Source organism: Passer domesticus, chromosome 5 (assembly GCF_036417665.1).
Source record: "Passer domesticus isolate bPasDom1 chromosome 5, bPasDom1.hap1, whole genome shotgun sequence".
Lineage (NCBI taxonomy): Eukaryota > Metazoa > Chordata > Aves > Passeriformes > Passeridae > Passer > Passer domesticus.
Genome location: NC_087478.1, coordinates 38,577,149 through 38,598,299, shown reverse-complemented (window position 1 = coordinate 38,598,299; position 21,151 = coordinate 38,577,149). Strand labels below are relative to the sequence as shown.

The following is a 21,151-nucleotide window of genomic DNA, read 5'->3' as shown; positions in this document are numbered from 1 at the left end:
AAGGCAATCCTTGTAGCAGGGCAGTGTCTTAGATCAGTTCAAAACATTTGGGAGAACATACCTAACAGGAAATTTTACAACTTTTCCATGACTAAGGTAGTTAAAAATAATGTAATGTTATATACTGTAAAATAACGTAAAACAGATAATGAAATTACTGAGAGACTTAAGTTTATTTAGAACTTTTTTTAACATGCATTTCAAATGAATGGAATCTATATTATTTATAATTATACCTAACTGAGATACAAGTCACATCTCTTAGGAGTCCTTGTCAGAGTAGAATGCTACCCCAGTACCATAACTGGGGTAGTATTTTGTCTATGTGAAAAACAGTTATGCTTAAAACCAGCATTATGTGCTTACACTTTATAGAGTGCTATGCAAGTGTTACCTGAGTCATCATTTAGTCCTTCCCTAACTAAAAGAGGAAACAGGAAGTCTGTGAGATGAAATGCCTTCTGTCCAAGAAAACAATGAAGAAAGTCAACTCTTCAGCAATTGTAAAATGCATTAAGTGTGTAAATCCATGTAATACCTTCATTTTTTGACTGCTTTCACTGTCTCAGTTAATTGCTGTTTCAGGATTCAGGGGAAAGTGGAGAGCATTGTTTTGGCTTTGGCTCTGTCTTTGCCCAATGGCTGAACACAATAAAACATACCAAATTACAAATATTCTTAGCAATGACCAACCAGTTTCAGATATTCACTGTCCTTTCAAGATAATCCACAGACATTGGCTGTGGGGTAGACATTAAGATCGTAAGAAGTCTCAGGCTAAAAGTCCCTGTCTTCCCCATTTTTTTGCAAAAATTCTTGTTAGTTCCCAGTACAGCTGCATATATTCAGGTTAGTTAATGTCTTAATGTATTACATAATTCCACTACTGACAGTTTCCCAGTCTTAAGTGAGTAGCTTTCCAACACTTTTTAAAGCATGAGAAAATTAAGCCACACAGTAAGCTTCATGTTATCTCCCTTCACTTGCAAACTGCATTTTATGGTATTCCACTAGTCACTGCTGAGGAGAATTTACAAGTCAAGGACAGTCTACAGTAAGCTAAGAGTAACCCATCTCCACTTATTAAATGTAAAAAAACCCCAAACTTGTCTGATAAAAACGAAACAATTAGTGAAAAAAAAGTATTTTTGCACAAATTCTGATTTCAGTATTGTCTACCAGCTTTAACACTTAAAACTAAATAGTCTGGAGTTTGCAAAAACATCAAGTCAACAAATCCCAAATGCTGTTAGACACATATCCAGGCCCTGGCTTTGTAAGCACTTTCTCCATTTAATCACCATAAGCCAGCCCCTACAAAAGATCTTTTGTTAATCTACCCCAGTAGAACAGGACACCAGGAAACCTAAAAAGTTTTGAGTTTTGTTTCTTAAAAACTCTAGAAATACATATATACTTATACGAGGACTTTTTGCCTTGGCAATGCTATTTGTAGCACTTATTGCCTTAAGCAGCAATCAGATCTGTTAATAAAGAGGCTTCATTTGAAATGCATTTGCAAAGCAGCTACAAACAGCTGAAGCATGTTCTGAGCCGAAAAGGAAGGAATTGCTCTTGCTGCTTGAAAGCAAAAAGGCTAACAAGTATCAGAGGGGCCAGCTACTCTGTGAGAGAGGACAGGGATGAATGCTCCATTCTCCCAAAAGAGAGTTCCCTATTCACGTTAATCAGGTAAAACGCTGAAAAAAAGGAAAAAGAAATCTTGTGATAGAAAGAATTTCTCCAAAATCAATGTGACTCTTAATGTTCTGTCTGTACAACACAGAGTCTATAGGAACAAAGTGAACTATGACAAAGAAAACAATCAGGAACAAAATACTGCTTTGGTATGTATCCAGGCCAATTACTGCAGTGCTGTGCAGGCATCTCTAGGTATGGCCCTCTACAATCACAATGGAGCAGCCTCACGTTCACAAGCCCTTGTCCTCATGGGGCACTTCAACCACACCAGTATCTGTTGGAGGGACAACACAGCAGGGCATAAGCAACCCTGGAATGCACTGATGAGTATTTCCTTCCCATGAGATAGGAGAGCCAAAGCTCTCAAATCTCACCAATAAGGAATGCCTGGTGGGGAATGTGAAGCTCAAGGGGAAGCCCTGTCTGCAGTGACCATGAAATGGTGGAATTCAAGGTCCTTGGGGCAGCGAGAAGACCACTCATTCTCCTGGACTTCAGGAGACCAGCTTGACAGAGTACCATGGCATAAAGCCCTGGAGGGAAAAGAGGCCCATGACAGCTGGTTAATACTCCAAGCTTAATGAGGAAGTCAGGCAAAAATACCATGAGGTCAGCACGGAGGAGCAATGACCTTCTGGCCAAACTAAACAACAAAAAGGAAGGCTAGCAAGAGTGGAAGCAAGGACAGGTAGCTAGGGAGGAATACAGAGATATTGTCAAAGCGCCCAGGGATCAGGTTAGGAAAGACAAAGCTCTCATAGAATTAAACCTGACTGAGCAACAAGAAAAGCTTCTATAGGTGCATGTGCCCACTCTCCAGAACAGAAGACTGGTTACACAGAATGGTTACAAAGAATGCTGAGATACTCAACAACTTTTTTTGACTGAGTCTTCACCAGCAAGTGCTTCAGTCGCACTACCTGAACTGCAGAAGACAAAGGCAGGGACTGACTAAATGAAGAACTACTCACTGTAGGAGAAGATCAGGCTCAAGAACATCCTAGGAGCCTGAAGATGCACAAATCTATAGGATCTGATGAGATACATCTGTAGGTCCTGAAGGAACTGGCAGATGAAGTTGCTAAGACACTATCCAGCATATTTGAGAAGTCATGTCAGCCTAGTAAAGTTCCCATGGAAAACAGGGAACATAATCCATAACTCATTTTCAAAAGGGAAAAAAATCTGAAGGCCTGGGGAACTACAGGTCAGTCAGTCTCATCTCGATGCCTAAGATCATGCATCAGATCCTCCTGAAAACTATGCTAAGACACAGAGAAAATAAAGAGGTGACTGGTGACAGCCAACATGGTCATTCAGGTACACTGTGCCTGCAAATCTGGTGGCCTTCTATGAAGGGGCTACAGTACTGGTCAATAAGGAAAGAGCACCTGACATCATTACCTGGACTTGTGCAAAACATTTCACATTATCCCACATGACATCCTCGTCTCTAAACTGGAGACCACTTAGTGGATAAAGAATTTGCTGAATCACCACACTAAAAGAGTTGTGGCCAGCAGGTTAAGAGTGTTGGGGCTGTGCAGCCTGGAGAAATGAAGGCTCTAAGGAGACCTTCAAGAACCTTCCAGTACCTAAAGGGGACCTACAAGAGAGGTGGAAAGGGACTTTTCACAAAGGCATGTAGTGACAGGACAAGGGGAAATGCCTTTAAAATGAATGATAGGTTTAGATTACATACGGAAGGAATTCTTCACTATAGGGGTGGTGAGACATGGTACAGGCTGTGCAGAGAAGCTGTGGATGCCTCATCCCTGGCAATCTTCAAAGCAAGGCTGGATGGAGCTTTCAGCAACCTGGCCTAGTGAAAGGTGTCCCTGCCCACAGCAGGGGGGTTGGAATTGGATGATCATTAACATCCCTTCTATGATTTTATGATCCATGGCCCAGAGAGCAATTCCATTAATTCTGAAACTATAAGCAATATAACCATACCTGTGAAGCAGCATGCTCACACTAAAAGACCTTTCCCTGCCCTCACAGAATGAGAAAGTTTTGTCAGAAATTCAGTAGTCATCATTTATACCTTATTTTTACTACTGAGGTGAAGAGAAGTGTTAAGGGAATGGTCCTGTACCAAGGCAGAAAAAAGGATTTCATTTGCATCTAGGTGTTTAATTGACAGGCTCTCCCACACTAAAAAGAAACACCATGAATGGAGGAAATTATTTTGGCTTACTTAATATGAAACTTCAGTCCTTGAACAGTAATTCTTAACAATGAGTGGTGCCAGGTTATTGATAAATGCCCCCCTTTTTTTTTTTTTAGAGAAACTGTTTTAGTACATTGTCTCACTCTAACTCATTTCTGACTGAGACTCTTTTCATAAAGAGTCTAATTCTTGCTTCACATAAGTAAAAACTTCATACCTGTTTCACAAAGGAAAGACACCATTCTTCACATGCATTATTGGCAGGATTTAAGAACTTATCTTTACTTAAAATCAACAGCCAAAAAAAGCCTTAGTATTTGAATTATACCTGATAAGTCTTCATCAGTGTAATATTTAGCAAAAAGCACACACTCACAAAAATTAGGATCAAGGCAGATTAGCTGTTTTATATACCTGTACTCTTTATCCTGCCTCCACAATTGATTGGATTGCCCCAGGGCTACCTTTTGATCAGAAACAGAGGTATTGGTGCGTGTATAAAGGAAGCAGCTGTGAGGCTTATCATGAACCATTAAGCTTGGAAGAGTGTTTACATCCCACAGTACAGATTCAGCTTCAGTGATAAAAACCATTCAAGATTTTACCATACATGACAAGCTACCAAACCCTGGCAGGGACTCCTAGTAACAGTGCCTCTACACTTCTATTTTCCAGTATTTTTATTATCATCCAGAGATGAAATTCTTTTTAATATTCTGATAAGCCTAGTGAAAGACTGGAGACTCACAGTTTCTCAACTTCTGTATTTTAGAAAATATCTTTGCACATGTGAAACAGAGACCCATATGGAAACAATTTTTTCTCATAGTTCTCTGGTTGTATTACACAATGTCACTAAGTTTCAGCTGCTTTTAAAATATAATCTAAATATATTTATGCATTAAGAAAATGATTGCCTCTTCTTTTTTTTTTTTTTTTTTGTGAATGACAAGGACATTTTTGATTAATTTGGAAGTGCGCTTCACATATGTTTGCTCCCACCATTCTTCCCAATGCATCAGTTTTTGTCCACTGCCAGAGACAAAGTAGAGATCTGGTCTATGCAGTACAGCTGTGCTTTTGTTCATTTCTAAATAGAGCTAAAAACCCAAATTCCATATAAATTTCTCTTTGATTTTGTTGTCTTTCAGAGCAAATGTTTAGGCTTCATCACATTTCTAGCTATGTAAGTATTTTTTTTTCTGAAGAGAACCATTTAACACACTCTCCAATGTTGTGTAGATACAGTGCTGACTCCACCATGAAAACTGCAGGGTCAGAACCACTGTTAAGGGAGCAGAAACAACTTTCCTCTCAGTAGTATCAAAATAGCACTGGTTTTGTGCTGCTGCAGATTTCAATATAGCTGGGAAATAAAAAATAATATTGTTTACATCAGCATAAAATCCAGTCTTCAGTATGCAGCCAGCTGCACATAAAATGAGGAGAAACATGAGCAAAAGTAAGCATTTATTTGAATCAGGTCTTTAGCAACCACATAAATGTGCAGCTTGAAGTAGTGTTGACAGACATCTTTTTCTCAGGGCAACCTGCATTTGTAAAGATCCTTCTTAGCAAAAGGCAACATATCTAAAATCAGACCTCTTGACACAAACTTTCTATGCTTACCGGTTTTAAAGAAAACAGTGAAAAAATCTGCACTAGCAGAATTCATTCAATGATCTGTGAACTGATTATTACACAACCAGTCCACTATTGCTTTTGGGTGACTATACACACATGAAGAAAGACATCATTTTATTTCTAGCTGGGGGAACGCATCTTGTTAGCGCCTATTCATACAGAAAAGCAAACAGGTAACTCATTCTCTAGATGTGATTTGCTAATTACAGAATTAAATATAATCCTTTTAAAATACAGCACACTTCAGGCCTTTTCTTAATGCTGTCAGGATGATTCCAATGTCATTTGAATTTACTTGCTTATTTGGTTTTGCCTGTTTCTCCTAGCTCATGCATTGATGTGTCTGGCAAATTTGAAGTGATTTGACATTTTGACTACAGGTTTTAAACATTACCAAAGACTGCAACAACATTTACCTTAAATATTTAACATGCTTGCCACTCCCACTTTTCCTTTGATTGCACTTCATTTGTTAACAATCTGGCTAGTACTCTCTAGTGTCTCCTTTGCACAACTTGCTCTCACAACATGGTTGTGATCTTCACACAGTCATATTCCATGCCTAATGCTATGTTGCCATCTGTTGACCAATTGAGCAGTTGTAGGATTAAGACTAAGACAAGATACTCAAGAACATAAATAAAAGCTCAAAATTGTTTTAAATTTCTATTTCTTTATCTCTAACAAGGTGATTTAAAATCATCATCTGTTTCCTTAACATTTACTAATTTAAAGGTATTAAGTCTTCAAATATAATATTCATACAGCAATATATGACATGCATCAACTCAGTGGCTTAAACATCGCATTGTGGTGCTGATTTAAGAAATTATATGGATATAACAATTTCAAATAGTCACTAATTAGTGACTCACCTTTGAATCATCCAGTTCCAGCTTTTTCAGAGACCGTCTGACATAATCTATGAAGGAGGATGATTTGGAGAAGATTTTCCCAACATGTCGATCACTGCAAATACAGTATTGAGGTGTAGGCTTTTATACATCCGACAACAAAATTCAGATATTTTTAACAGGAGAAATAAATCAGTTGGATGGCTACTACTGCCAAATTAGTAACAACTTTCCTTTTTCCCCCTTCCACTTAAAACAATCTAGCTAATACTTGAAGTAGCTTCTAGACACAGCAACTGTGTAATTGTATTATGGTTATAATTCAGTTATTATTTTACCTGAAATTTTGAGAGATAGTTGAAGTTTCTTTTTTATTTCTTCACTACCATTTTTATTTCCTTATATGAATGACAAAATTATTATTTCCAATAACAGACATTTCCTTCTACACTTCTATATTACTTCCATAATCTACCATGATGCTGCTGTAATTTACTTAACAGCAATCACTGGACTGAACAAATGCCACTTTTGCTGGTTACCTGGTGTTCTTATCCTTTCAATTTTTATTGCACTTAATGATGCCAGAATTCTGTCCCGTTCACAACTAAACAGCTTGCATTTCAAGACAGATGAAAATGTGTGTTGTTTCAAAAAATATGCTAAAAAATAATGTACAAAAACATAAAAAACATATAGAAAGAATGAATCCTGGCAGACCACTCATATTTGCTCTCTTCTCTGTGCTTAAAATATCTTGGAGAAACAACACAGAAAGTTTTTTTTTAAAGTCTGAATTCACTTTCTTGACTGAGTCTAACATTATTTCTCTTCTAAAGTAGGAGTTAAATATTCAGGTACAGAATTTTTAGCTACTGAATTACTTAACAAGAAACACACTCTCCCCACATCCTCCCATTGAAAAACTGAATAGAAGTATCTTAGTTTAAAGCTTTTCTCCCTCTTTATTCTTAGTAAAACCTATCTCCTTATCTAAACCCCAGAATGAACATCTGAAGTCAACAGAAAGATTTCAAAATATTTCACTCAGTGGCAGTTCTAATGCTGTTTAGCTCTCAAGGACCCTCACTCATTGAGAATAATTTCTACTGTCATATTTAATATTCAAATGCACCTAAACATTTAGGCTGATGTAGACTGGGAATCAGTTAATCAGTAGTGTTGTTACGTCATTCGCAGGAGCACGGGCATTTAACATCTTGCTCACAAAAAAAAAAAAAAAAGGGGTGGGGGGAGAGACAGGTCTTTCCAAGGTAGCCATTGTGTTCATTATAGACATATAATCTTAATTACTTCCTCCAAATTGTACTTCCTTCAAAACTTTAAAAATATACCTCACAGTCTCTTTTCTTTGCAATTTAGCAGCCATGACTTTTTGTGTGATATTTTATGTAATTTTAAAATAAAGAAGCATTTCTTCTTTCAGGAATTTGACCTTCTGAAGGGTAAGCTGTCTGACTCTATATCCAGCAAAAGTTTTAAGGATATTTCCATTATCACTTATTTTAGATCAGGAGTATACTTCTGAAGTGAATTTTCTGGTTTTTCCTCTCATGCCTTGGCTCACACCGTGAAATAGTATCAGAGCTCAAAAAATGGGTTATTTTCAAACTGAATTAAACTGGAAGGTGTGCTTCTGAGTGTGCTCCAAGTGCTAACAGGCATACATCCCACGGAATAAGATAAAATCTAATCCAACTGCAACCACAGAAGAGTATAATGTAGATGTCAGGTCCTCATCAGCAGCTCTCCAAATCCCATTCCTACAAGGAAGCAGAATTTGCCAATGAAGGCACAGGCAGTGAGTAGCTCTTGAGAGCATGATGGCCATCAGGCTGTCAGCAGCTTTTCTCAGGACAAACAGAAATACTTTTTCCATCTGCACTATCAAAGCTGCCAGGACTTCTGCATGACAGGGTATTCCAGTGCTGCTCTGACTTTCCAGTGCATTTGCTGAGTGTTCTCAGGTGAAGATGTGCTTTACCCATGTACCCAGTACCAAAGAGGACCTATTTCAGCTACAGGTAAAGGAAGGGCAATACATTTGTAATGTGGATTGAGGATGAACCAATCTATCTTGCATTTTAATACTGATGTGTATATACAATGTGATGAGACTGATTCCTACGTCCTTCTGCTTTACAAAACATAGTTTCTCTACATCACAGAGGTGGAAGAGAATCAGATCCATCTTTGGCTGGTATTCTGTGAATTCAGAGCTTCCTACCTTTTGGTGACACCATAAATTTCTTCTATAATAACCTGAAGAACAGCTCGATAAAACAACGATTCTGTAGGCAGCTGCAAAAAATTTTACAACAGCTAGGATTTAAAATTGGCACTGAAATTAAGATCAGAGTAACAAAACCAGTACTGGCTTCCCTAACTATTTATTGAGTTATATACTTTACAATCAGTCATACCAGATTTAAGAGGACAATTTGCTAATGTTCTTGCATGCAGTTAAAATTATGTTTTTAAGTTAGATTTTAACATAACCATAAATGCAAGAAAGAAGAAAAAAACCACCGAACTCAGACTCTCGGGATGGAAAGAAAGAAAACAGAGGAAAATGCACTGTTCATGATCTGAATTCTAATATGCAAAATAAACAACAATTATCTAAGTTGTTTTGAAGACAAAAGGAGTAATTACCTAGCTGAATCATCTGCGGTCAGACTGTAGCCTGAACCATGTTGAAAGTACTATGCTAAAAAAAAAACCTAAGAATTTCATATATCATTTTTCTATGGAAAATATGTTTACATAAAACCAGTTAATGATGGCCAATTAAAAATACACAGAAAAAGACTGTTGGGGTCAATGGGCTTATTGAATATGGAAAAAAGTCAGCCTCGCCTTTCAAATACTTGCATAGTTGGTGCCCACCATCCCTTAAGGATAACTTGCACAATAAGAAACCAAAATACTCACAGGGAAAAAATATACAGGGATTAAAAATGAGAATGACAATGTTTCTAACAGGTTCAAGCTTTTGTCATAACAACGTCTATTTTTACATTCGTTGATAAAACACTCGGATAGAGTGATCTAAACCAGGGATATCAGAAGGACATTTGCCCTGAATTTATGCATTAACTGAAAGATAGCAAAGGAAGTTAGGAAGGGTAGTTTAATGCCTTAAATTTTAAGCTGTGCTTTTTTTTCTCAGACTCTTAATTGTAAAAAGAAAACAGATTCACAAAGTACAAGCAGAGCAATAAAAATGTGATTTCGTGATGACACATGCAATCTATCAGGATTAGACACAGCATAGGCCAGTATTTCAGACTCCAGATATGCAGAAGTTCAATAAAAGGCCATGGATTAAGAACATTCAAGGGGGAAAAACACATTTTATCTTAGAATGGCTAAAATAAACAGTATTACTTACCATTTGGCCAACTGCAACTCTCTCCAAAGCCTTTAAGAGTCAAGGAATTAAATTGCTGATATGTTTATTCTTTATCATAACATTTTATAAACACATTGTATAAAAGTCAGAGGAGATGACATTTTAAAAGATTAATGGTGTGACACAACATGAGCTTGCACACTTTAAAGTGTTAATACCTTTAGGCACTCATAAGCAGCTACTCCTGTTATTTTCGTTTATTTATAGGAGAAGCAATGACATCCAACTGTGAGGAAATATATACATGGAAAATTTGTTTGCTTTTCTTTCTATCGTACAAGAATTTCAGAGGATTACTTTCTGTGAAAGTGCTAAAAGCAAATGCATTTTTCTTGAATCTATTTCTACTGAAGTACAAATAATTCACTTTGCATATCTAATTATTTAAAAGTAAATACTAGTTCAGTGGACAATATTAGTTTTAATCACTAGTACTCAGATGAATTGAAATGCTGATACACAGGCAAATAAAGTAACTTCAGAGAGACTGCAGTTTAAAATACTGTGCATTATTTTTCACTAGTCTTCATACTATAAATGCTGATGTAGATGTGAGACTACTTGATTTTTATCATGCATAGTAACAAAGAACAACAAATATTTAGAAGCATGTAATACTCTTTCACAGTTGAAAAAATAGTGTGCCCACAAAAATTTCAACAGAGTTTTACAGATCATAGCAGAAATGAAGACAAAACCTCAGTATCTGATTATCTGATACTACACCAAATTAGGCAGCAAACAAAAAATGCCTCATCATTTACAGATTATTATCACCTTTAGCCCCAAACTTCACTACTGTAAATGAGACTGCCTGTTCCTCCTCCTCCTTCTCCTTGTTGTAGAAGTGATCTTGTATTTCACACTGTTCTTCAAACACAGTCCACATAGCTGCAGTTCCTCCCTTCATGGCTTTGGCCAGCTATCGGGTTTGCCTTTTGCTGCATAGGCTCTCACAGCAGCATCTATCTGCTGCTGCCAAGGAGAGGGATATGGGTTTCAAGACTTATTGTAAAGCTCTGAAGCTGGAATTCTTGCCCAACACCTCTGGCCCTTGGCAATTCAACCAATTTGAACTCTGAGTGTCATTACTCAGCAGACTTTCCACTAACCAGCCAGCAGCCCAAGAAATGTGGGTACTTAGTGACTCTGTGCTGGCTCCCTTGTACATCCTACATGGCAAGGAAAATCCTAGTCATGACAAATGCATATAGACAATTACAAACATAACAGGAGAAGTATCTAGTTACACAGGAGAACTCTTTGCCTTTTGTGAATACCTAGACAAAAAGTTTTTAATTGCCAAATTTCTGTGATTTGTGAGAAATCTAAAATAGATATATGTAGCAAGATCAGTACTCTCTTGGGGGTCATTTGCTTTTAAAATTTATCTTCCTACCACTGCTGAAAAACAGCCCAACCTTTTTTTTTCCAAAAGAAATGAAATAGGAAACAGTTAATGTGTCAGCTGAGGAAGGACTGGTATTGTATGACACTGACAAGAAAAAGAGAAAAGGCAAATCCCTTTAGAAAGTACTTCTGCTGAGTTTTACAGCTACATCTCTGAAATGAACAATTCTTTTCCTTTACTTTGCCAAAGGTAACACATTTAAACCTTATGGATCCTAAACAACTGTCCTCCTATATTTTCTCCTGACAGCATTTAATTATCATGGTAGTTCAAGTTTACATAACCTCAATACATTAGTCCACACTGAGTCTTTAGTCTATACTCTTCTCTGTAATGAAGGTACAGAGCTAGCAGTAGAGCCTAGCCAGAACCTAATGTGATTTATCTGGATACCATAAATTAAAAATTAATAGATGGAAGGAATAATGGTCTTCTAACTGAAACAGTGGTCAAAATTTTCAGTACCTATCTGTTTTTTCCAAAATAGACAACAGCTCATCATCATATCTTGCTGAGGTTAAGTCTTTAAAAGTACTTCATCTCTTGGTGCAATCTTAAAAAGACATTTCCAGACTCTGAAACTACATGGATTTTAAAAGCTCCTCTAGTTTTTAGATTAGGCAGGGTTATTCAAGTTTTAAACAACTAGAACATTCAATACTATGAATCATGAAGGTATTCAGGGAGTTACTGATTGCAATCCTTCTACAATTACCTTGTTTCTCCCTAAGTCCTTGGCCAAGAACTATTATCCTGAGGGGTTACCTTGTTTAGGTTTCAGCAAAGTTTTGGCCTTTCTATCCACTCTCAAAATATATTTCTATCAATACTCATTTTTTCATGCCTTCAGCAAGTATAAAATATATAAAGTTGGAAGGTCAATACTATTTTTTTTAGATAGAATTCATCATGCTTGCAACATTAATGATGTTATCCTGTATATTCTTGGATTAAAGTCATGGCTTCAGAATCAGAAGCCAAAAACAACGAATCCTGTAACATCTGGACAACGCTCTCAGTAGAAAAAGAAAGGAAGGGGAATCATACCAAGCATGCTGACATCCTAGCATTGCGGCCACAGCACCAGCCTTTGTCCTTCAAGTACTGACACATGGGAAATCCCCAGACTTGATCGTGGCATTCTGCAATATGGAGGGAAAAAAAGGCACAGCTTTTCCTCTTACAGAATACACAATGGATTGAGCAAGATGAACAGTAGGTAATGTAGTAGAAATACTTAACTGTTCTCATGCAGTACCAAAACTTGTGGTGGTGCTACAAAAAACATGTTTTCCCTGTAACAGATGTTTTTGGTTTATGCTGAATTTCTGGTAATTTCACATTTTCCAAAACAATTTTAAGTGACTGTCCTTTACAAAAATCCACTGAAAAAACAGTCAAAGGGAAAAGAGAAAAGTTTGCAGATACTCATGGCAACCTACACCATGCCATGAATCACAGGATGCAGGCCAAGCAGTAATTCCATGCAGCAGGGCTTCAGTACCACTTCTCATTGTCTTCTTATTCTATCCCAAACATCTTTCAAACATCACACAGAACAATATGTATTTGTTTATTCTAGTTCTGAAACAACATTCTGCTCTAAGGCAGAATGTTTGTTTTCCAGAAAAGAGCAGCTGCAAAGGCTCTTGCTGTTTCTTCAAAACACCAAGAAGCATTTGCATCACAATGTGTGCTCAGTTTCAGTATCATTTGTATTTTGAATAACAAGACAATTATTCATGTTTAGCACTAATGCAAATGTGGCAAAACTGGTACAGAGATTACTTTATAGATGTTCTTAATAGTCACGTCTAAATGTACACAAACTCTAAATGTTTAGAGTTTTCATTAACACATTGTCAGCTGATTTTTAAAATAGTGAATAAGATTTACTGCTTTCTTAAAAAAAAAAAAAAAAAACAACCACAAATTGGCCGAGATCCTGGCTTTTTAGCACAGGAAGGTGACTGGGGCATATTTCAGAAAAAATCATGTAATGGGGTTAAAAAGAGGGGACAGCAGAAAATTTACCAACAATCGGAGATATATACATATAAGTAGAATTCACTCCATAAAAGTTAAGCAAGGAAAAAAAAAAACAATAAAGAACCCTCCCCACAAGTCATGGGAGGGAGGGAAAGCCTTTGGCTTTCTGGCAGAAGTGCCCAGTCTCAGCTGACCACTAGAGAGTAACAACAAGCAGGCAAGAACCTCAGCAGGCAACCTCACACTTTGCTCTCCTTTCAACCCTGAGGAAAGCCAGAGGCTCTTAGGGGCTGAATACTGTTTTGAGAACTATGATTTAAGATAGGATTTTAATTATTAGCATTATTAGCAGAAGGAGAAAAAAGATTTTTTAGAAATAAAGATGAAATTTGGCCAAACAGATTGCAAGTGGTTTCAGCACTAGGAATGCACTAAGAATTTGTAAGTGCCTCATGACAAGCTCTAAAATATTAATTAACTTCAAGTCTAATTATGGAGTACATGGAATACATGGATATTTCTGCTGCAGGGATGGCAGTAAGAATTTATTGAGTGCAATAAAACAATGACTGACATGGTTCCTATTGTATGATTCTCACTAATATGTCTTTCTAATATCATTGTTAAAATATTTCAAAATAAAAATTTGCAAACTGAGTTTGAAAGATTAAATCCTTGATATTTTCAAGCAAATCTCTTCCAATTTATACCCTGGCCTCCAGGCAAACTAATCATTCATTCAAGTTAAACTTACTACCCTGTCAGATACAATCTCAATATCAGTGCACTGTATTCATGCATAATTCAAATAATCTTTGGAAAAGATTACCAGTCAAAGCATCATCTTCATTTAAATTATTGAAACTGTAAAGTAGGAGAAAAAGAGAGGGAAACTAATGCTTTAAGTTAGAAAGAAATTTTTTGTATATATCAAAAGTTGACCACGCATCTACAACATTGCTTTAAGTTCTATTTATTTTTTCACATCAAGTATGGCCTCAAGCACATCTAAAATTTTTAGGATTAACAGATTGCTATAAAGTTCATATATTTACAAGCTACATTTTAAAAAACAAGAATTTTTTTAATGTCTACAACCATTTCAGATATACTTAATATTACACAGCTAACTAAATACCTTATTGTGCTTCTATCTAAAAACACAATAGCTGTTCTAAACTGTATAAATCTCAAAAAATATTCAAGAAACATTTTAAGTATATTTAAGCATTCCATAGAACATTTCACAGGAAACAACTCAAGTGTCCAAGAGTGCATGAAGCAACCACGTTATAATTCAGTACAGAGTAGCCAATCAGACAGAATTTCTTTTATGAACAGTTAATAAAATGGAGAATTGTAGGTAATCATTTGATGAGCTGAACTGAAGCTATACTGGTGTTTAATATTAGAAGATATTAATTAAATAGCAAGGACTTTACCTCTAAAGAAGACTGAATCACAAATTTATTAAAATGCTGCAAATACCACAACAAAACAACAGCATATTTTTTATTGATATTATATTTACTATAAAAATATAAGGCAATACAAGTAAGATAAAGGTAAAATCCTTTTCATGGTTGCCAACTCTGGATGTGCATAAATGATGACAAGGAAGTTCAATAGAATGGGACAAGCTTCTCCAATACCTTTAATATTAGGCCATCCATAGATTTTCATCTCTAAGAATAATACTACAATTTTCAGTGGGCTAATATTTAAATTTTACTTCACAAAGCTTTACAGTAAAATATGGTCATTATAAAACAACAGGACCAACAAGCTTTAATGCTATTGGGAAAAAAAAGCCTGACTTAAGTTCTATGGGATGAGCCAGATGAGAAAGGTGTGGGGACAGCAATTTTGGTGTAGCATTGTGTTCCCCTTGGCATGCCTTTTCCACACCTGGTGTCCCTGGAGCTGTAGGCTTTGGCAGAATCTCTGAATCGCAACCCTAAACCCAATGGCTGCTTTTGGTTGATTATCAATTCAATGGATTGAAATGGCATTTTTTCTTCTGAGATTTTTCAGTGGAAATTAATCTTTATTACCCTCCTAATTTTTTTTCACATACACCCTACTTTGTTTCCTTGTATATATTGTCAACTTCATCAAAGTAGTCCTAAAACACAAATAACCTTTTTCAGATCCTCCATAGCCTCTATCTTTCACAACATTGCAGATTTTCAGTCTACTTCTATAGAAGTAGAAAAAAAATTATTAAAAAATAGATATATAAATAGACACATATATATATATATATAATATATATAATATATTATAGACTTATATAAAATAGACAAAAAAACCCAGATAACTACTAAACTGCCTTTTTCCTTCATGGAAAAGACTAAATCTTCTTTGGCCATACAATTCACTGTTCCTTGAATTTGTATTTCAGTCCCCTGACTAAGGAGGATTTTGCTGGGGGAAGCAGAGGCCAGTGGGGAAGAAAAATGCTCTCTAATTCCAGGAAACAGAATCAGCTGTCACCAAAATAATTTTCAAAACCCAAACCTCGAGTATGTTTTAATTATGAGCATTAAAAATTTGGCATTCTCAATTCTAACCTCATACTTTGCACTGAGAAAAATGCAAATGTAAGATTGTTTCAGGTTTTAATATATTCTTGCTACATTAATTAATGAAAAATACCATAATAACTTCAATAGGTAATACTTCCATTTAACATCTGTAAAGTTTACCTTGTTAGTATTTTTTTCAAGTTTCATATTTTTTTTTCAGAACTAATTTTTATAGAAAACATCTGGGGTTTAGTGACTAGTTAGCCATGTCACAAATACATGGAAAGGTTCCCTATGCAGCAATATGTAAAGATGCCTTAGGAAGGAAATTAAGCTTTTTGATCTGTTGCTTGGAAGTGTTTTCCTGTGTTGCCATGGTATCAGTGGTAGCTATTTTAAGACATTGGCTGTGGAATATCTTTGAAAATATACCTAGGCTACACATAAATCATCTGTACTCTAATACCCTGAATCGGTGAGTAATCTTTTATATTTGAGTGAAACAGATTGATACAAAGCCAATATATTTGTGTAAGTAATCCTTTAGATAATTCAGTTTTGTAGTATTTGTCCTCTGAATCAAGGCTTTCCCATGTTTCACAAGTCTGATAAAATTTGGTATGTGAATTTTGACTACCCTTTGCAACTCTTTTGGTTCCCTTAATTATGTTCAATAGCTTTTAATAGTCAAAGTTTTGCAAAAGCTTTGCTGACTTCTTCCAGAGTGCCTTATTAAGAAGCTGCTTTCCTCAGCTTCCTGGAGGGCTTTAGAACTCCTCTACCCAGCAGTGACCTGACTTTGTAAATCCTTACACAATCTGGAATTTATGTTTTGTCATACTTAAGGCAACCTCAAAAAGAGCTTCTATCAGATAGGTATAACTGAAAGTAGCTGTACAACCACACCTGTCTCCTATTTCAAATTGCAGAATCAAAGAATATACTGAGTTGGAAGGGACCCAAAGGATCATCAAGATCACCTCTTAGCCCTGCACAGCACCATCCCCAAGGATCACAGCATGTGCCCCAATCACTTCTTGAACTCTGTCAGGTTTGGTGCTGTGACCATGTGTGCTGAGGTCTGCACATGATCTGAAGAGTTAAAACTTCCCCCCACAGGACATTTCCACCTGAACCTGAGCCTTTATTAACCCTTGAAGTGTTTGTTTCATGGCTTCCCCCACCCCTGATGGATCAAGACTGTGACCATCACTTCAACCAATGGACATCTGAAGTGCAAAGTGCTCCCAAAGTGCAAAAACAATGGGTGGTGATATCTTTCCTCTCTGCTAGCTTCTCTAATCATTCCTGTCTCTTACTCATGTATTTTCTTCAATGGTATTTTCATGCTTTTATAATGTCATATTACTATAGATACTAACTGGAATGGCTGCATTTCTGTTGCAACCAAATTGTTCTAATATATATATATACCTCCACATCCACACACACACACTTATAGATATCTTTTGTTTTGCCCCAAGGGATATATTAAAAAGAATCTCAGTTACCCCATCTCTGTGGTGGGTCTTAACAGTAGCTCCAGAGCAAGAGCAACATTCATGTGTTTTTTCCTCAAAACAGAGGATGTAATACTGAATAACTTCACCAGTTTCTAGACTGGTACTGATGTATTTGGTGGTATGGAGGATGGAAAGAAGAGAATCAGAACACAGAAACCCAAACCCCTTTACAAGGAAAGTAAAATCTTTTTCAAAATATGTTTAATTTTCAATTCTTCTCTGTTTAGGGAAAATCACAGACCAGCTGGTACATTGCCCCAAAAATGTATTAGCTGAATGTAAAAGAAGCTCCCAAAAATCCTAAGAATAACTCCTGAACAGAGACACAGAGTTCATTTTAACCTAAAAATCATTAGCAAACTGATTTTTTTTCCCAGAAAAACTGACATAATGGCTCACTATGTAAATAGGTTTATGTAAAATGTCTCTGATAAATAGTAAAATCCTTTCTACTCTGATGTAATTGACTACCCAATGCAGTAACAGAGAAGAAAACCCCCAAAGGAATCAATTATACTAATGGCTACATATATTTTATCCATACAAGAATCTCTATATAAACAAGACAATTCTCCTTAGAGAGAGCCAAAGTAAAACTACTTAGAATTTTCCAAGAGCTGTCATATTATTCCTTATTAACTGAAACTTAGAATTTCATACTGCTTGTAACAGCAGTGAAATTTGAAGACAGGTGTTAAAAGAATTGGCTTCAACTTTTTAAAATTGAGTTGAAATTTGATGTTACACAGCATCTCTTGGTTGTTTTAGCCACTAATAAATCAAAGCAAAGGCTTTCATTATCTGAACAATTCAAGATTATTCCCAGCACAATTGGAAAGGTGGTCCCGTTACAAAAATTTCCAGATGAATTCAGCTTATTTAGAGACACAGAAGGACACTGTATACTGATTGCATTATTATTCAAGACTGTGACTGCTGGCACCTACTTTCATCAGAAATGCTCACAAAGTATTCACACCAGGTCCAACAGTAAACTAAATCAGCCAATCTTGCAGTATCTGTACTTTTTTTAGAGTATGTGAGAAATATAATGCATTATTCCCTGAAGTCATCTCAGAAACAAAAAAAGATCCCAAACTTGTGATAACCAAGGTAATTCAGTAGTCCAACAAAAACACCAGAGTAACATTTTGTTGATATTTTGTCAGCTCAACACCTCAGACTTATAAACACTATGTTAGGCATTATAGCAGGTAAATTTTATTCCTATGAATACAAGTTAATTCCAGTTAATATGAAGTGAAAAAGGAATTTTTCATTGGCCTCAAGATTGATCTTGGTATTAAATCTTAAGTGCCAAAGAACATAGTGTCCAGCCACATGAATTTATAGCAACCAGAAGTCCATTGCAGCTCCTCTGCTTCAACTGTGCTTATGAGAAAAACCTTCTGAGTTTACATTAAAGAAACACCAAGATGGAAAATGTGCTACTTTGGGGGCAAGAACTTTGAGGTGGACTTGCTATAACCTTGACTCTAAAGGTGTACACCTCCAGAAAATAAAAAAAGTTTTTAAAGAGAACAAATGACATTTTAAAAACAGATTTTGAAAAACTTTGAGGCTGCTCAGTCAAGATAAAATAACTGTAGAATGCTTTATAACAGAACTTCCCACTGTGTCCTCGCAGGCAAGCCCTTGCTTACTGGACTGATTTCAAATGAGTAAGTCATTTTCTGTGTTGCAGCAAATTCTGCCCAATTCTCTCTGCATCTTAGGAAGATCTGTCACTGCAGAGATTTAGCTCTAAACCTGCTTCCTAATAATCAAACTAGTCTCTCCACACAAAGCATCTACATGTCTCTGCCATCTCTGACTGATGGTCTAGAGCTTTGCTGATTTCAGTGTCAGTGCCTGGGCAAGCAAAGGACTATCTACAGCAGAGATAATACTTGCTGAAGTACCACACAGGCCAAACAGAAATACACAGCTGCATGTGGCCAGATGGGATGCATTTCAGGACCACATAACTCACCGGTGCCCCATGATGACCATACTCTATCATCTTTGACAGGTGATGTCCATCCTGATTACAGGAAACAGGTGAAAACCACACTCATCTTCACCTCAATAAGCTCAGATAGTCTCAACAAGTTTATGGAGCACATTTTCCTGGAAACCATACCCAGGCCCACGAAGAGTAAGAAGAAGGTTGACAGTAGCTGGCAGGAATTCATGAGGCACTGACAAACTACTGCCTTCTGTGAGGCAGTGACTGGCTCCATGAACTAGGGGACAGCAGTCATAGTGTATCTTGATTTTATGATGTCTTTCAGCAAGGTTTATAGACATTTATAGACAAAATGGAAAGATATGACTCAGACAGGTGCATTCTAAAATAGGTAGAAAATCGATAGTAATCTGAAGCTTGACAGTGAAGCCTGCAGATTAAAGGATGTGATTATTCTCCCTTTTTAGCACTTGTGAGAGTATCTGGAGTGCTTTTTTGGTCTCTTCAGCCCACCATAATGACTGAAATGAATTTATTGGTGGCAAAAGCACTCAAAGGCTGCAGAGAAGGTCAGGAAGGGATCTAACTGCTGTTTTCCTAAAGTAAAGACAACAAAAAGGATTAAGCTGAACTATTCTTGGCAGTGCAAAATAAAAAAGACAACAGATAATGCACAAAAGCTGCAAACTCTGAATGGATATGAAGAAAAGAAATAAATGGTGAGGACAAACATTGAAACGGGCTACTGAATCGCTGTCCTTGGAGATATTCAAAACATGAATGGACAAGACCCTGACTGAAATTATCTAAGTTGGCCCTGCTTTGTGCCATGATCTGGTCCAGATTGACCTTCAGAAGTTACTTGCTACTTAAATGCTATGATTTGGTCCATTCTGGAAGCAGTATTAAAATCCAAGAACTTCCAACAGCTGCAGAGGAGTTTGTTTACTGTTTGAATTGTTGGACCAATGCCATCTGATTAGTGACAGAGTCCCCTAGCATCCTCCAGAATGCTTTGTCAGTTTGAAGTCCATGCATAGGAAATGCAGACACAAGATACAGTCTGAATTCTTTCCCATTTTCCATTTGAAGAAATCTTACCTTTTTTGTTCCCTTAGCCCTTCGTTGCACATTTAAGAACAAGCCATATGGCAGATGACTTAGTAGGGGAATACAACAGCATTATACATTTTAGAATATGCACTCTCATAGTAATAGTTAAAAATTATTTTGAGCATTACTAGGACAATATATATATTCTTTCCCCAAAAAAGTATACTGTAATTTCCTTTTGTTCTGTCCAAAATTGCCCTCCTTTGAGAATAATTTTGTCCTTCAAGCAGAGTAAAATCAATTCAATATGCAATTTGACTTCATTCTCATACTGTTATGAAATCGCAGTATCTCTTCTACCCATGTACATATATCTGTTTGTTTGAACTTTGAAAAGGTTATCATGCCTGGTCCTTTGGTGGTGTCTGAGTTTATGCAATGGTCTGCAAAAAGTAATCCTATATAGCTAGCACAGGAAGCCATGTCCTCTTTGCAATAATAAGAAACAACCAAATGTTTCAGATACTCAGACTTAATGAGAAGTACCTGAAAAGTTTTTAGTTTCTTAAAACTCTGATGTAAAAGTAATTGTATATTTTTTCTCTAACTGCATTTCTGTTGCACAGAAATTTCAATTGTACTTTCTTTTTCTTTGTTTTGGAGTGAGGTTAAGTATTTTGAAATTACTAAGACTAATACACTGAAAAAACTCTTAAAATAGTTGCAGAGTTAGTTAAAAACAACATGAAAAGATTATTAAAGCAAGCAAGAGCTAGCATGTGTCATGGTCAGCATGGAGCTGTGCTGTGACTACTTAAGCAGCTAACTCTTAAAGGGCAATACCTGGGTCCCACGTGCCTCCGTGTCTGT

At 36.5% G+C, this 21,151-nt stretch overlaps 1 protein-coding gene across 3 annotated transcripts in view; it reads right to left on the bottom strand.

Annotated features, from left to right (window-relative positions):
• METTL25 (methyltransferase like 25) overlaps positions 1 to 21,151 on the bottom strand; it is a 69,237-nt gene that overhangs the window by 29,572 nt on the left and 18,514 nt on the right. For 2 of the 3 annotated variants that reach the window (XM_064419635.1, XM_064419634.1), the window contains exons 6-9: positions 12,267 to 12,361; positions 9,788 to 9,817; positions 8,621 to 8,694; positions 6,394 to 6,487 (exon numbers count right to left, since the gene is read on the bottom strand). In XM_064419635.1, coding sequence (XP_064275705.1) covers positions 6,394 to 6,487; positions 8,621 to 8,694; positions 9,788 to 9,817; positions 12,267 to 12,361 — 293 coding nt within the window. Of the gene's footprint in view, positions 1 to 5,975; positions 6,099 to 6,393; positions 6,488 to 8,620; positions 8,695 to 9,787; positions 9,818 to 12,266; positions 12,362 to 21,151 lie in introns of those variants that run through there. The other variant, XM_064419636.1, reaches the window with a different exon arrangement.